The sequence below is a fragment of the Piliocolobus tephrosceles genome, chromosome 9 (genome assembly GCF_002776525.5).
Source record: "Piliocolobus tephrosceles isolate RC106 chromosome 9, ASM277652v3, whole genome shotgun sequence".
In the NCBI taxonomy this organism is placed as follows: domain Eukaryota; kingdom Metazoa; phylum Chordata; class Mammalia; order Primates; family Cercopithecidae; genus Piliocolobus; species Piliocolobus tephrosceles.
Window position 1 is genome coordinate 66,757,541 of NC_045442.1, and position 14,175 is coordinate 66,771,715.

A 14,175-nucleotide genomic window follows, 5' to 3' on the forward strand; every position below is an offset into this window, starting at 1 on the left:
GAGAGCTGCCCTGAGCCCTTGTTCTCCAGGCTGTTCCCACATGTCTTTCTGGCCCAGGCTGCTGGGAGGGGTCTGGGAAAGTTTGATGAGAGCTGTTGGGGCCTGCCGGGGCTGGTGAAGTGGAGAGAAGGTTCCGCTCTGCTGTTGGCCAGTAAGGGGGCCACTGTGGAGCTCCTTCCCCTCTCTGATCTGCCTGTTTTTCTGTTTGGAAACATAGAGGCTCATTCCCTCCACCCTTGCCAAAAAGAGAGAGAAAGAGGGAGAAATTAGGGTGTGGAGCACCATGGAGATGGGGCTCTTATAAACACAAGGTGTGTATGTTAATGAAGCTATCACGAGGCTCCTGGGAGTTTTCCAGGGTGACAGGTGTGGGTGGGGGTGGGGCATCTTTCCAGACTGGAGAGGGACGGGTGCCTGTTTGAGAAGGTTCTGGGAGGGCCGATGAGTCTGGAGTTGTTCTCTCTGAGAGTCTCTGAATGGGAGGTGGCTCTAGGGTAGGAGTCTGAGTGCATGGTGCAGAGGAGGCCTGGGGAGCACCCACCTGGGGACCAGAGCTCTGGTTCAGGACCTGGGGAAGAAAGGGCAGTGAGCTCAGCCTTCAGACTGACCTGACCCCAGCTTCATGCTGGCCCCATGACCCTACCTTCCACTTCTTGAGGTGATGCTGCTGCTTATGGGAGGCCCGGGGGGAGTGTGGATGATTGGGAGCAGACAGTCCCTACTGATGTGGAGCAGCTTGTGCCTGATGAGGGCAGCTGGGGTGGTTGGTGTGCTCTAGGGATGCTTATTGTCCTCGTGCTTCTGCAGAGTCAAGGGGTGGCGGGCTGGCAGGGCAGCTTGCCCTGATCCCCAATCCTGGACCATCAGTGCTATGCGGGGCCAGTGGCCACTGAGCTCCCAGAAAGTTACCTGAGCCTCTGTCCCGCCTCTCTGTCGCCCTCTGTCCATGTGGAATTCCCAGCCCCCTCCCTCCTCTGCAGTTCTGGCTCTCGAACTCCTGAGCCATTACTCCCCCATCCCTTGACCAGCCCTTAAAAGATGTCCTAGCCATCTTTCCTAGCCATTCCTTTATTCTTTAAATAGGTTTTAACCATATTACCCAATGTTTGGAGGAGAAAAATTAGAAAATACAGATAAGCAAAAAGGAGAAAATAAAAATCGTCCGTAATCTCATCACTTGCAGATAACTCGTGCTAGCATCCTGGTGTCTGTCCCTCGGACTCATCCTGACGCCCTTTCATGAGTTAAGGTGGGGCTGTCCCCGCACTTGCTATGCAACCTGCTCTGTCCTAGATGTCTTTCCGTGTCAGCCAATATGATTTTTTTAATGACTGTTTAACATTCTACCCTATAGATGTCTCATTATTTATTCAGCAAATCCTCTGCTGCGGGCTGAAGGTTGTTTCCAGTGTTGTGTGATTATAAACAACACCCCAGTCAACAAAACATCGTGGTACCCACTTTGTGCACACATCCTCAAGTGTTTCCTTAGGAGGGAGACTTGCAGGAGGATTGCCGAATCCCCAAGGGTACCCGGCGTTCTTCAAGTGGGGTGGGAGCTGTGCCTGTTGAGGATATTGATGTTGATTCAGATTTTTTTTAATTTTTGTTTTTATTTTTTTTGAGATAGGGTCTCACTCTGTCACTTAGGGTGGAGTGAAGTGGCTGGATCTCTGTTCACTGCAACCTTTACTTCCAGGGTTCAAGCGATTCTCGTGCCTCAGCCTCCTGAGTAGCTGGGATTATAGGTGTGTGCCACCATGCCTGGCTAATTTTGTCCTTTTTTTTTTATTAGAGATGGGGTTTCACCATGTTGGCCAGCCTGGTCTCGAACTCCTGGCCTCAAGTGATCTGCCTGCCTCGGCCTCCCAAAGTGCTGGGATTATAGGCATGAGCCACCAATTCAGGTCTGGGCCTGGTATTTTCTTTGAACACTTGATCTGCTGAGAGCTCACCTAATCTGGACTTCCCTGGCCTTATTTTATGACATTCGTGGCTGTATGTCCTCCTGCATCCATTCCCATCCAAAGCCTTCAAATCCAATTCTGACTTCCCTCTTTGCATCTATCTGCCCCTGGTTCTCCTCTCTTGGTGACATTTCCTGCTTCTCCTAGCCTGGAATGTCTGGCCTTTGTCTATACCACCTGAAACAGTCACTTTGAACTCTAGGCCCTGGCCTGCTGTGGATGATTCACCTCTTTCTGTCTCATTTTCACCAGAGGAGTGCAAACTAAAGGGGTTGGGGACTGCATCTTTATGTCTCTCTACGTCCATGACTCCTCCAAAGCATCGGTAAAGGGCTGGGCATGGAGCAGGCACTCTGTGAGCATGTGATCTTCTGGGCCCCAGGGTGTAGGTGGCAAGCCTCCCTCTGTCTCCAGCTGCAGAGTGAACTGCCTCCCTCTGTATGATGAAGGGCGAGAGGTGGGTCAGGTCTCCTGCTGTGGCTTTTCCCGTCCCCTCCTTCACTGCACACCCTCTTATTCCACAGGTCTGGGGTCCTGAGGCTGCCAGTAGACTATGGGTACAACAGCCAGCACAGCCCAGCAGACTGTCTCGGCAGGCACCCCCTTTGAGGGCCTCCAGGGCAGCGGCACGATGGACGGTCGGCACTCCGTCAGTGTCCACTCCTTCCAGACCTCTAGCTTGCATAACAGCAAGGCCAAGTCCATCATCCCCAACAAGGTGGCCCCTGTCGTGATCACGTAAGTGGCAGGGGGAGTGTGCCCATGTCCCTGGGAGACATGGTGGGCAGGGGGACCTGCCTGGGGGTACAGTGGCACATAGCACTTAATGCGTGCAGGCTGGATTCAGGTTCACAGATGATGACATGGAGGCCCAGGGAGATGAAGCAGTTCATCGGGAGTCACGCTGCATGCACCTGGCAGAACTAGGTCTCTGTCATGGGTCTCTGAGCCCATGCTACTCACCACATCCACAGTGCGAGGGAATGCGGAGGAGGAGGCGTGGCTGGGGGACCCCCCCTTTGAAAATAATTTTTGGCTTAACATTTTCAAAAGAAGTTTATGTACTTGATGGATGAAATTGAGATTTCTTTTTCACCAACAATAATCTCAGCTCAAAACTGAGGCTAACACTAGGCTGTTGAAGGGCCTTGGGCTGAAGGAGCTGGAAGCTGCTAGTCGGCTATCCTAATGATGCCCATCAGGGCTTGTTCTGGCAGCATGTTCTGGTGTTCTGAGATCTGGACATACTGCGTGCGTCCAGAGGAAGAGGGTCATGAGGTGGGCCCTGAAACCCTGTCTGCCCTGTGGGGCTTGGAGGAAGGGGTGGGTGCTGGACAGCTGTGCCGGGGAGGACAGGAAGATGAAGGGGACATTGGATCCATCTCCTGGTGCGTTGGGAAGCCTCGTACTTTCCACAACTCTGCCCACTGTGCTTCCCTCCTCTGGGTCTTCCAGGAAGCAGGAAGCAGGAGATGACTAGCTAGGAATTAAATGTGTTCCGCACATCAAAGTTTGGCAGAGACTTAGCAGATGGGACGTTCTGTGTAAGGAAACCTGAGGGTGGGAATGATAAACCCTGCCTGCCAGCTCTGGGGCCTGCCAGGAAAACTGTCATCATAATCAATTCTTGGGCTTCTGATAAGGGGAGGAAAAGGGATGTCATATAAAAGAGACTTGATATGTAGTCTCTGTACTGACAGATGACAAAGGTGGTTTGGGGCCTGAAGGTAGCATAGAGACTCATGCCCCAGGCCTGGCTCTGCCCTTGCTTTGTTCTGTGACCTTGCAAAGTCCCTTTCCCTCTCTGGGCCTCAGTTTCCTTATTAACAGAAGCAGAGATGACATTCAGAATATTTAACCAAGTGGTGTGTCTCAGAACAGTTGTTGACCAGCCGTAAAAATCCTGTACACGGCGCTGTGCTTAGGGCCTGGAGCCAGCCATGAATGCAGCCCTTTTTGGGAGTATAGAAAGTTTGAAGTGGAAGGGACCTCTAGAGATCATCCAATAGAGGGGTCAGCAGACTACATCCTGCAGGCCCAATGTGGCCTGTTTTTTTCAAATGAAGTTTTATTGGAATGTTGACACTTCCTTTCACTTACACAGTATTTGTGGATGCTTAGGACCTCAATGGCAGAATTGAGTAGTTGCAACAGGCACTGTATGGCCCACAAATCTTCAAGTATTTACTGTGTGGCCCTTTCCAGAAAAGGAATGGCAACCCCTGATCTAATGCATTTTAGCTCAGATGTGAAAACTGGGTTTCAGGGAGGTAGAGAGACTTGCTCCCCATGGGTCACGTGGTAACAAGGAGGCAGAGCTGGAGTGGGAACCCAGGCCTCTTCTAGTGCTCCTCTGCCCCACCCATTCCACCCCCTGCCTTTCCAAAAGACGCTTCTTTTGTCAAGAGGACCTAACATCAGATCATGAACTCTGGGAGGCCCTGTCGTATTCATTGTTATCGTCAGCAAGGGAGCTGTTGTGTCTTGAGGGCACAGTAAATCTTGCTTGAGTGGTTGGGACTTTTGCCTGGTTTAGCATCTGCAGAAATCTTGATTTTTATCTGTGGGTTTTGTTTGAAATAGCCCTGTGTGGAGGTAGAACTACAATTATATTAATAAAAGCTTTCTGTGCCCCCAGGCACTGGGCTAAGCACTTATAATCATTATCACATTTAATTTTCAGGACAGTCTTGGGAGTAGGAATTCCTGGAAACTCCTGGAAACTGAGCTCCTTGTCCAAAGCAATAGAGTTACCAAGTGGTGGGTGGAGTTGGGCTTCATGCCCCAAGCCTGCATTCTAAACCACCTCGCTGTGTGTGGAGTTAACAGTGAAGGGATTGTCCCTCCGACACAATCTGATGGAGGGACCATCCAGTTATGTTTCTTCTTCCGGGTACAGGCTAGGCCGCTGTCAAAATAACCCAGATAGGATGCCTTCCTCAGGACAGAAGCTCATCTGTTACATGCAAGTCCAGGAGGATGTCCAGGCTGGGATGGCTGCTCCATGATCATCTAGGCCCCTTCTCCCTCATTGTTCCAACATCCTCAACATGTGGCTTCCTCTTATGATCTAAGATGTTCTACCTCTGCCATCACTTCTGGATTTTAGCCAGGAAGAAGGGGAGAAGACAAAATAGAAGGCACTTCTTCTTTTTGGGAATGGCTTGGAATTTGCACACTTTTCCTCACATCTCATTGGCCAGAACTCAATCATGTGACCACAATGAGTTGCAAGGGATGCTGGGAAATGTAGTCTTCAGCTGGGTGGCTCAGTCCCCAGTCACAGCCCTGGGGCTCTCTTGTTGAGGAAGAAGGGAAGAGTGGATATTGAGGGACAGTGGGCAGTCTCTGCCACAAATCGTAGCCACAGGGGTTTCCCTGCCATGGGCTCTGTGAGGGTGGAGCTGGCCTTGACCATGGAGGTTCCTTGACTTAGTTTCCATTCTGTCCCCCACAGGTACAACTGCAAGGAGGAGTTCCAGATCCATGACGAGCTGCTCAAGGCTCATTACACGCTGGGCCGGCTCTCGGACGCCACCCCTGAGCACTACCTGGTGCAGGTGAGCTCAGGCGTTACCATGCCAGCCCACCCGCCACCTCCCGCCCCTGTCTCTCATGAGTTCCCTCCCTCACGTCCCTCTGGCTCTCCCCCACTTTCCCCATCTCTCTGCCCATCTTCAGAACTGGCAGGGCCCTAGGATGGAGCTAACACTGTGGTCCTCTGGTTGATTCCTGGTTCCCCAGCTCTGCCTTCCTACAAAAGCCCCTTTCAGGGGACCTCCTACCCAAGACCAGCTTTGCCTCTGGAGAGTGTCTCCCTGCTCTTTCCTCCAGGCCTGGCTCAGACGTCACCTCCCACATGAAGGAAGCCCTCTCTGATGTCTCCTCTGGAGGAGATGTCTTTCCTTTTCCTGCACTTGATGACACCCTTCCCCAGATCACAGAGAGTTATATATTGTGTCTATGTTTTCCATGAACTGCAGGCAACTTGAGGGCAGGATCATGTTCTTCTTGCCCCTATTTCCCCCCTCCCTGTCCCCTGGAGCCCAGAACAGAGCTCCATCTGCAGAAAATACCCCTGAGCTATCTAAGTGACCTTCCTGTGGCTCTCCCCTGCCAGGGTCGCTACTTTCTGGTGCGGGATGTCACTGAGAAGATGGACATGCTGGGCACCGTGGGAAGCTGTGGGGCCCCCAACTTCCGGCAGGTGCAGGGTGGACTCGCTGTGTTCGGCATGGGACAGCCCAGCCTCTCAGGGTTCAGGCGGGTCCTCCAGAAACTCCAGAAGGACGGACATAGGGTAAGCATGTCACTTCCCAGGCAGAAGCCAGGCCCCCAAAGCCAGGGTGAGGGGCACCTCAGAGGGGCAGCTTTAGAGGCGTTGGAGGGGCCTGCTGCATGCTGGGGAGGTAGGGTGGTGGCCTGGACCAGGCCCTACCTACCAGGACGGTCACTGCAGTTGGTCTGGTTGGGAAATTCTGGTAGATGTTGATTGCACGTCCTGAGTGGACGGCGGGGCACAAGGTCAGAAGCCTTCATAGACCCTACTTGGGAGTCTTGGGGGAAGTAGGGGGCATGACCAGGTGACAGGAGGAGCCAGCTCATAATTTGACAGCTTGCTGAATGGTGATCACCACTAACACTTAAGTCCTGATGTTAGTCCTGTGATGGAGTGGCAGTTTGTCTCCCATTTTGCAGAGGAGGAAACAGGCCCAGAGAGGCTCAGTGACTTGCTCCAGGTCACACAGCTCATGAGTGGTACCCCAAGACTCAAACCCGGGCAGCTGAACTCCCAAGTGCCTGCTTTCAAGGACTGTTCTTACCTGCCGGATGTCAAGGCAGGGTTTTGCGTGTCCCTAGGACACAAGCTGAGGCTCTGCTGCGATTGTAGGTTTCTTGGGTGCAGGTGCATCTGAATTGACCCTGGGGTTAAGGTGGAAAGGCTTTGAGTGAGACAGAATGGGTTGGGGGTGTGGGCTGTGTGCAGGTCCCATCTTCCTATCTTGATGGTAAGTTCCTCAAGGGGACCGTCTGCCCACATTTCCCTCTGCCTGTATGGTGCTCAGTGAGTGAATGATTGCATGGTCATGGGGCATTCTTTTCTTCAGCTGATATTCATCAAGCACCTGATTTATCCAGGCCATCATGCTAGGAATTATGGGTACATGCCAATGACCAGGACATGATTTTGCTTATGAGGAACTTGTGGTCCATCAAGGGGGAAAAGATGCATTCATTGATAATACAAAGCAGGAATTAATGACAGGAGATTCAGATGAAGGACTCTTGGCCCTGACAGGAGGGAGGGGTCACTGCTGACCGGGAGGGTCACGATGAGGTGGCATTTGGACTGAGCTTTGCTTCTTGGGTAGAATTCAGGTTGCAGGGATGGCGTGGGGTGCAGGGCCCTTGAAGAGGAAGGAACAGCTTGGGCAGAGGCCCTGTGGTGGGGCAGTGGTGCGGGTGTCTGTGCGGGACCATGGTGATGGCTTTCTTCCCCGTCGGGCTCCTGGCAGGAGTGTGTCATCTTTTGTGTGCGGGAGGAACCTGTGCTGTTCCTGCGTGCAGATGAGGACTTCGTGTCCTACACACCTCGAGACAAGCAGAACCTTCATGAGAACCTCCAGGGCCTTGGACCTGGGGTCCGGGTAGAGAGCCTGGAGCTGGCCATCCGGAAAGAGGTGAGGCCCACTGCAGTGTGTGGGAGACCCCAACCCACAGCCCAGCTTTGCAGATGCTCTTTCTGGGGCCAGGCCACCTGCTCTTACTGGCCCATGTTATGCCCTGCTTGGGTGAGTGGCTGGCTGCAAGGCTGGCTTACAGGCAGCCAGAGGAAGGACTTCCTATTCTAGCTCTCTTTGCCTCTGCCCCTTTCCCACCCTGCTTTTCTCCTTGATGCTCAACGTCTTTATTTAGAAAGGGTTCTGGTGGGCCAGGTGCATTGGCTCATGCCTGTAATTCCAGCACTTTGGGAGGCCGAGAAGGGCAGATCACCTGAGGTCAGGAGTTCAAGACCAGACTGACCAACATGGTGAAACCCCGTCTCTACTAAAAATATAAAAACTTAGCTGGGCGTGGTGGCACACACCTGTAATCCCAGCTACTCGGGAGGCTGAGGCAGGAGAATTGCTTGAACCGGGTAGGTGGAGGTTGCAGTGAGCTCTGAGATCACACTACTGCACTCTAACCTGGGCTGTGGAGTGAAACTATCTAAAAAAAAAAGGGGGGGGGGGCGTTCTGGGCAAGTGAAAAGAGCACTAGACCAGAAGGACCAAGGCTGCAGTTCAACTCTTTGAGAGCCACGAGGCTCTGAGTCAATTCCCTTGGTGGGTCTGTGGGCCGGTTTCAAGATCCTCTGTCCTCCTCCTTTTCCATAATTGTGGAGGCCTCTGAGACAGCTGACACACTACGGAGGTGTGTGAATAGAGTGTGGGGTCCCGGTGCCCCCAGAAATTTCATGGCAGGAACCAAGGCTGTGCCGGCACCCAGCTCTCTCCCTCTCGCATCCCCTCCAGGCCTCCTGTGTGCTCTGCTCCCCTCAGCTCCAGCTCTCAGCTGACCACACCTCTCCCATCCTGGCACTGGTGGCTTTGTGAATTCCTGCACCCACTGGGCAGAGTGCTCCTGCCTGGCCACTGTGTGGGCACCCCGATTCCTTCAGAACTCCCAGGAAGGGCATAGAGAGCACCTCTGGCCATATAGTTCCCTCGGGGCATGGGGCGGGAGCAGAAGCCTGCCTGTGGCCTCTGCATGGCCTGGTCACTCCAGAGCTCTCAGCCAGAACACTCAAGGAGGGACCTTGGCCGGGCGCGGTGGCTCAAGCCTGTAATCCCAGCACTTTGGGAGGCCGAGACGGGTGGATCGCGAGGTCAGGAGATCGAGACCATCCTGGCTAACATGGCGAAACCCTGTCTCTATTAAAAAAAATACAAAAAACTAGCCGGGCGAGTTGGCGGGCGCCTGTAGTCCCAGCTACTCGGGAGGCTGAGACAGGAGAATGGCGTAAACCCGGGAGGCGGAGCTTGCAGTGAGCTGAGATTTGGCCACTGCACTCCAGCCTGGGCGACAGAGCGAGACTCCGTCTCAAAAAAAATAAAAAAAATAAAAAAAAAAAGGAGGGACCTGAAGTTCAGGCGTGGCCCTCTGACCCCCACACCTCCCTCTAGATCCACGACTTTGCCCAGCTGAGTGAGAACACATACCATGTGTACCACAACATTGAGGACCTGCGGGGGGAGCCCCACGCTGTGGCCATCCGTGGTGAGGACGACGTGCATGTGACAGAGGAGGTGTACAAGCGACCCCTCTTCCTGCAGCCCACATACAGGTACTCAGGCCTGGCCCCACGTGCTGGCCATGGGTGCTGCAGGTCCTACTCTCCAGCTGCAGCTTCAGTTTCACCATCTGCAGGTTGGGCCGAGTGCCGCCGACCCATGTCTCCCACGGTGGGGCCCGTTTCCAAACAGTGCCTGGGAATAGGGAGTGAGGGGATTCCCAGAGTGGGTGCCTGCCCAATGGGCCACTCTCCCTTACCTGGCAGGTACCACCGCCTGCCTCTGCCCGAGCAAGGGAGTCCCCTGGAGGCCCAGTTGGATGCCTTTGTCAGTGTTCTCCGGGTAAGTGGGGTGGGCACAGGGGAGGAGTCTTGAGAGTCATCCCCACGGAGGTGCCCTCGTTCTGTGGTGTGTGTGTGAGCACGTCAGGGTGGACGTATGGTAGTGTCTATCTCCGTGTATATGTCTGTGTGTGTCAGCGCCTTTGTGTGTGTCTCTGGGGAGTGTGTGTACATGTTTAAGTGTCGTGTATCTGTGTGTTCCTGTCTGTGTGTCTCTGTGTGTGTGTGCACCTGTATGTAGGTGTGTGCTTGTGCGTTCTCTTACGACAGAGCCCATCACTGACCACTGGCCTAGCTGCTGGCCGTGGCCGGGCTGCCAACTTGCTGTGTGGTCCCAGACTAATCGCCTCACCTCTCTAGATCTCAGTTCCTCATTTCTTTAGTGGAGCTAACAACTCTTGCCCTATAGACTCTTCAACTGACATTTCCTGAGTCCTGGCAGAGTTTCTGTCCAGCCCCCTTCAGGACGTTATCTTATTTCACTGGCATCTCGCAGGAGGTGTTAATACTGGCCTGATGCCCTCGGAGTTGCTCACACTTCCAGTTCTTTGAGCTCCTTCAAGGCCTGGGGAGGGAGTAGGCGGAGCTGATGAGGCTGTGGCTTTGGCAAAAGAGGCTGAGACACCTACTGGAGCCCACTTTGTTGCAGATGGTGGGGCAGGGTGGGCTGATGGCATGCTTTCCGCTGCTCAGGCCTCAGCCCAGGACTTCCTGGCCTCACTGGGGCCTGATCCTCATGGTCTTTCTCAGGAGACCCCCAGCCTGCTGCAGCTCTGCGATGCCCATGGGCCTCCCCCAGCCCTCGTCTTCAGCTGCCAGATGGGCGTGGGCAGGACCAACCTGGGCATGGTGCTGGGCACCCTCATCCTGCTTCACCGCAGTGGGATCACCTCCCAGCCAGAGTGAGTGGCCCAGGGCCCAGCATCCTGAAGGGCTGTGGGGCCGAGGAGGGGACAGGCTGCCCCACAATGTGGGGACATATCTAGGAGCCCAGAGCCAGAGCTGGAAATTTGGCATCTGGGGTTCATTTCCTGGTTTGCCATAAGTCTTGCTGGGAGACCTGGAGAAAGTCACCTGACCTTTCTGGGCCTCAGTTTCCCTAGTTGGGGAAATGTCCCCTGCGTCCCACAATGTGATTCAGAAGGAACCTGTAGTCTGGTGTCCCCCAACGGCCACATGAGCGGAGACAGCAGGCAGGTGGCTGGCTGTGTGAGACCTTTGGAAGAGCCCTGCTAATGTACTGACCCCGCCTCGACAGGGCTGCCCCCACACAGGCCAAGCCCCTGCCCATGGAACAGTTCCAGCTGATCCAGAGCTTTCTCTGCATGGTGTCCCAGGGAAGGAGGATAGTGGAGGAGGTGAGCTAGGGACAGCAAGGGGCTGGGGCAGGGGTGGTGGAGGAGGACGGTCACTCCTCTCACTGATCGGGGCTCTCTTCCTCCCCGATACCCTCCCCCACCTGTCTGCCAATCTTTTCCTTTCCCTCTCTTTTCTCTTTTCTCCTGCCATTCTGCCTTGACCCTGCTCCCCACCCCCCCACCTCCCTCTTCTTTGCCCTGGTCCCTGGCACCAGGTGGACAGAGCCATCACTGCCTGTGCCGAGTTGCATGACCTGAAAGAAGTGGTCTTAGAAAACAAGAAGAAGTTAGAAGGTATCCGACCAGAGAGCCCAGCCCAGGTGAGGCATGGAAGGATGTGTGAGTACCCTGCTTCCCTGTGAGCCCCACAGCCTGATTTCATTAGGCGTGTTGACTGACTTCTTTCAGACTGACTTTTTCTGGCTGCTGCATCTCCCATGAGAAGAGCAGTTTTCAGAGGAAGGGGAGATGGGGGGCTGGGCCCACAGGAAGGACAAGGAAGAGGGGAAGTTTACTTTCCCTGACCAGGTCCCTTCAGCTGCAGAATAAACAGGACGGAGGAAGGCGCTGCTGGCCAGGGCTGCAGGGGCCCCTGGACTCAGATACTCCCCAGGCCACTCATGGCCTCCCACTAGTAAAACTCCTGGTGGTTCTTTGGGAAGACTGGGGTTTGGTCCAGCTGACTGCTTCTGAAAGACTTATGGGCTCTAGGATGTCTCAGCAGACCCTGTCCCCATGCCCTAGCGAAAGGAGGTGGGCTTGATAGTGTTTATATCATACAGCGCATGGAAAGAATCTAAAAGCCACAGAGGTGGCTGCTGCTGCTTCTTTCTTGTTTCTTCTTCTTTTCCTCCTCCTCCTTCTTCCTCCTCTTCCTCCTCCCTCCCCCCCCCTCTTCCCCCCCCCCCTCCCCCCTCCTCTTCCTCCTCCTTCCTCCTCCCCCTCTTCCTCCTTCCTCCTCCTTCTCTTCCTTCCTCCTTCCTTCTCCTTCTCCTCTTCCTCCTCCCTCCCTCTTCCCTGCCTTCTCTTCCTCCTCCTCGCCTTCTCTTCCTCCTCCTCCTTATCCTTGCTTCTCCTTTTTCTTCTCCTCCTCCTCCTTCTCATCTCCCTCCTCCCTCTCTCCTCCCTCCCTTCTTCTCCTCCTCCTTCTTCTCCTTTCTTCTTCTTTTTCTTCTCCTCCTCCTTCTGCTTTCTCCTTCAATAGGGTCTCGCTCTGTCGCCCAGGCTGGACCACAGTGGTGCAGTCACAGCTCACTGCAACTTCAAACTCCTAGGCTCAAGGGATTCCTCTACCTCAACCTTCTGAGTATTTAGGACTACAGGTACATGTCACCACACCTTACTTTTTTAGAGATAGGGTCTTGCTATGTTGCCCAAGCTGGTCTTCAACTCCTGGCCTTAAGCAATCCTCCCGCCTTGGCCTTCCAAAACACTGGATCTTTTTCTTTTTAAAAATATTTTTTAAAGGCCGGGGACAGTGGCTCACACCTGTAATCCCAGCACTTTGGGAGGCTGAGGCAGATGGATTACTTGAAGTCAGGAGTTCGAGACCAGACTGGCCAACATGGTGAAATACTGTCTCCACAAAAAATACAGAAATTAGCTGGGTGTGGTGGCATTCATAGTACCAACTACCAGGGAGCTGGTGTTTGCCCAGTAGTACCAGCTCTCAGGGAGGCTGAGGCAGGAGGATCCCACGAGCCCAGGAGTTCGAGGTGCAGTGGGCTATGATCGCGCCACTGCACTCTAGGCTGAGCAACAGAGCAAGACCCTGTCTCAAAAAACAAAACAAAACAAAAAAACCCAAACCAAAAAAAAATTCCATACAGTACTTAGAGCCTGCCAGAGCCCCTGGAATGTCACCCCTGCTGTGATTTACTAAACAGTCCCCCTCTTCTTGGACAATTGAGTTGCTCCAGCTCCCCCTCAGTGTAAATACTTCTTTGTTGAGCAGCTTCATGAAAATGAAGGCTCTTGTGTATTTAGGATTCTTTCTCCCCCTAGTCTAGATTAGGCGTCAGCAAACTACGACTTTTAGACCAAATCCAGCCTGCCGCCTGTCTTTGTATATGTGTTACTGGAACACAGTCTTGCTGTTCTCTTCTGTACTGGCCCACGACTGCTCTTATGCTAGGATGACAGAGTTCAGTAGCTGCAGCAGGGACCCTGAAGCCTGAAAGTCTAGAGTATTTACCATCTGGCCCTTTGTGGAAAAAGTTTGCCAACCCCTGGTGGAGATTCCCAAAGATGGGATTAAATTTCACCAAAGGGCATGGCCCTTCTTAGGGCCTCTCTGAATCTCACTTGCCCTCCAAAGGGTATTGACCCAGCAGTAGAACCTGGAGATCCGAGGGCCCCTGGGGTTCTCTCTGACAACCCACCATGTGGAGGAAGCTGGGCCGGAGTCAGGAGACGGGGAATCTAGCTCTGTTTGCTGTCAGCTGTGTGACTTTCAGGACGTCACCTCGTTTCTCTGAATCTCCGTTTCCCTCTGTAAATTAGGAGTAATTAGGATGGCTCCCCTGGAGCACTGCACTGCTGTGAGGGTTTTTGTATTTGTATTTCTTGTGGAGAGACTCCAGTTCTTTTTTTTTTTTTTTCCATTTGTTTTTTTGAGACAGGGTCTCGCTTTGTCATCTGGGCTGGAGTGCAATGGTGAGATCATAGCTCACTGGAGACTCAACCTCCCAGGTTCAAGCGATTCTCACACCTCAGCCTCATGAGTGCCTGGGACTACAGGCACGTGCCACCATGCCTGACTGATTTTTGTATTTTTTATAGAGATGGGGTTTTGCCATGTTGCCCAGCTTGTTTTGAACTCCTGGGCTGAAGCAATCTGGCTGCCTCAGCCTCCCCAAGTGCTGGGACTACAGGCGTGAGCCCCTCCAGGTTCCAGTTCTTAAGGGAGGGCCTCTGGCTCGCGGAAGGGTGTTCACACACTTGTCTTCCTCAACACAGTGGGTGCACAACCCTGACCTGTTAGGTGTCGCTGAAGCTAAGTGAGGGAGCCCCTGCCTGTCTCAGGGCTGGGAGCCTGCCTGGGGAGACCAACCCTGCACCCAGAACCACAGTGCCTGGTGTGGTCACCCACATATCTCCCCGGACCGCAGATAACCACAGCAACTGGGATAGGGTGAGACACTTAGAAGAACTTCCAACCTGGCAGAACTGTGTCATGAAGGGAGGGGAAGACTGTCTTCTGGAGAGTTCCAAGGCTTAACTCCTGCCCTTGCAG

General features: G+C 53.7%; 1 protein-coding gene across 1 annotated transcript in view; it reads left to right on the forward strand.

The window, feature by feature from the left end:
- Window positions 1-2,491: 2,491 nt before the first annotated feature.
- Window positions 2,492-14,175, forward strand: part of PALD1 (phosphatase domain containing paladin 1) — a 42,820-nt gene continuing 31,136 nt past the window's right edge. The window contains exons 1-9 of the mRNA XM_026455325.1: window positions 2,492-2,705; window positions 5,425-5,527; window positions 6,088-6,267; window positions 7,484-7,648; window positions 9,134-9,294; window positions 9,508-9,583; window positions 10,333-10,484; window positions 10,841-10,940; window positions 11,156-11,260. Coding sequence (XP_026311110.1) covers window positions 2,521-2,705; window positions 5,425-5,527; window positions 6,088-6,267; window positions 7,484-7,648; window positions 9,134-9,294; window positions 9,508-9,583; window positions 10,333-10,484; window positions 10,841-10,940; window positions 11,156-11,260 — 1,227 coding nt within the window. The 5' untranslated portion in view covers window positions 2,492-2,520. The remainder of the gene's footprint in view (window positions 2,706-5,424; window positions 5,528-6,087; window positions 6,268-7,483; window positions 7,649-9,133; window positions 9,295-9,507; window positions 9,584-10,332; window positions 10,485-10,840; window positions 10,941-11,155; window positions 11,261-14,175) is intronic.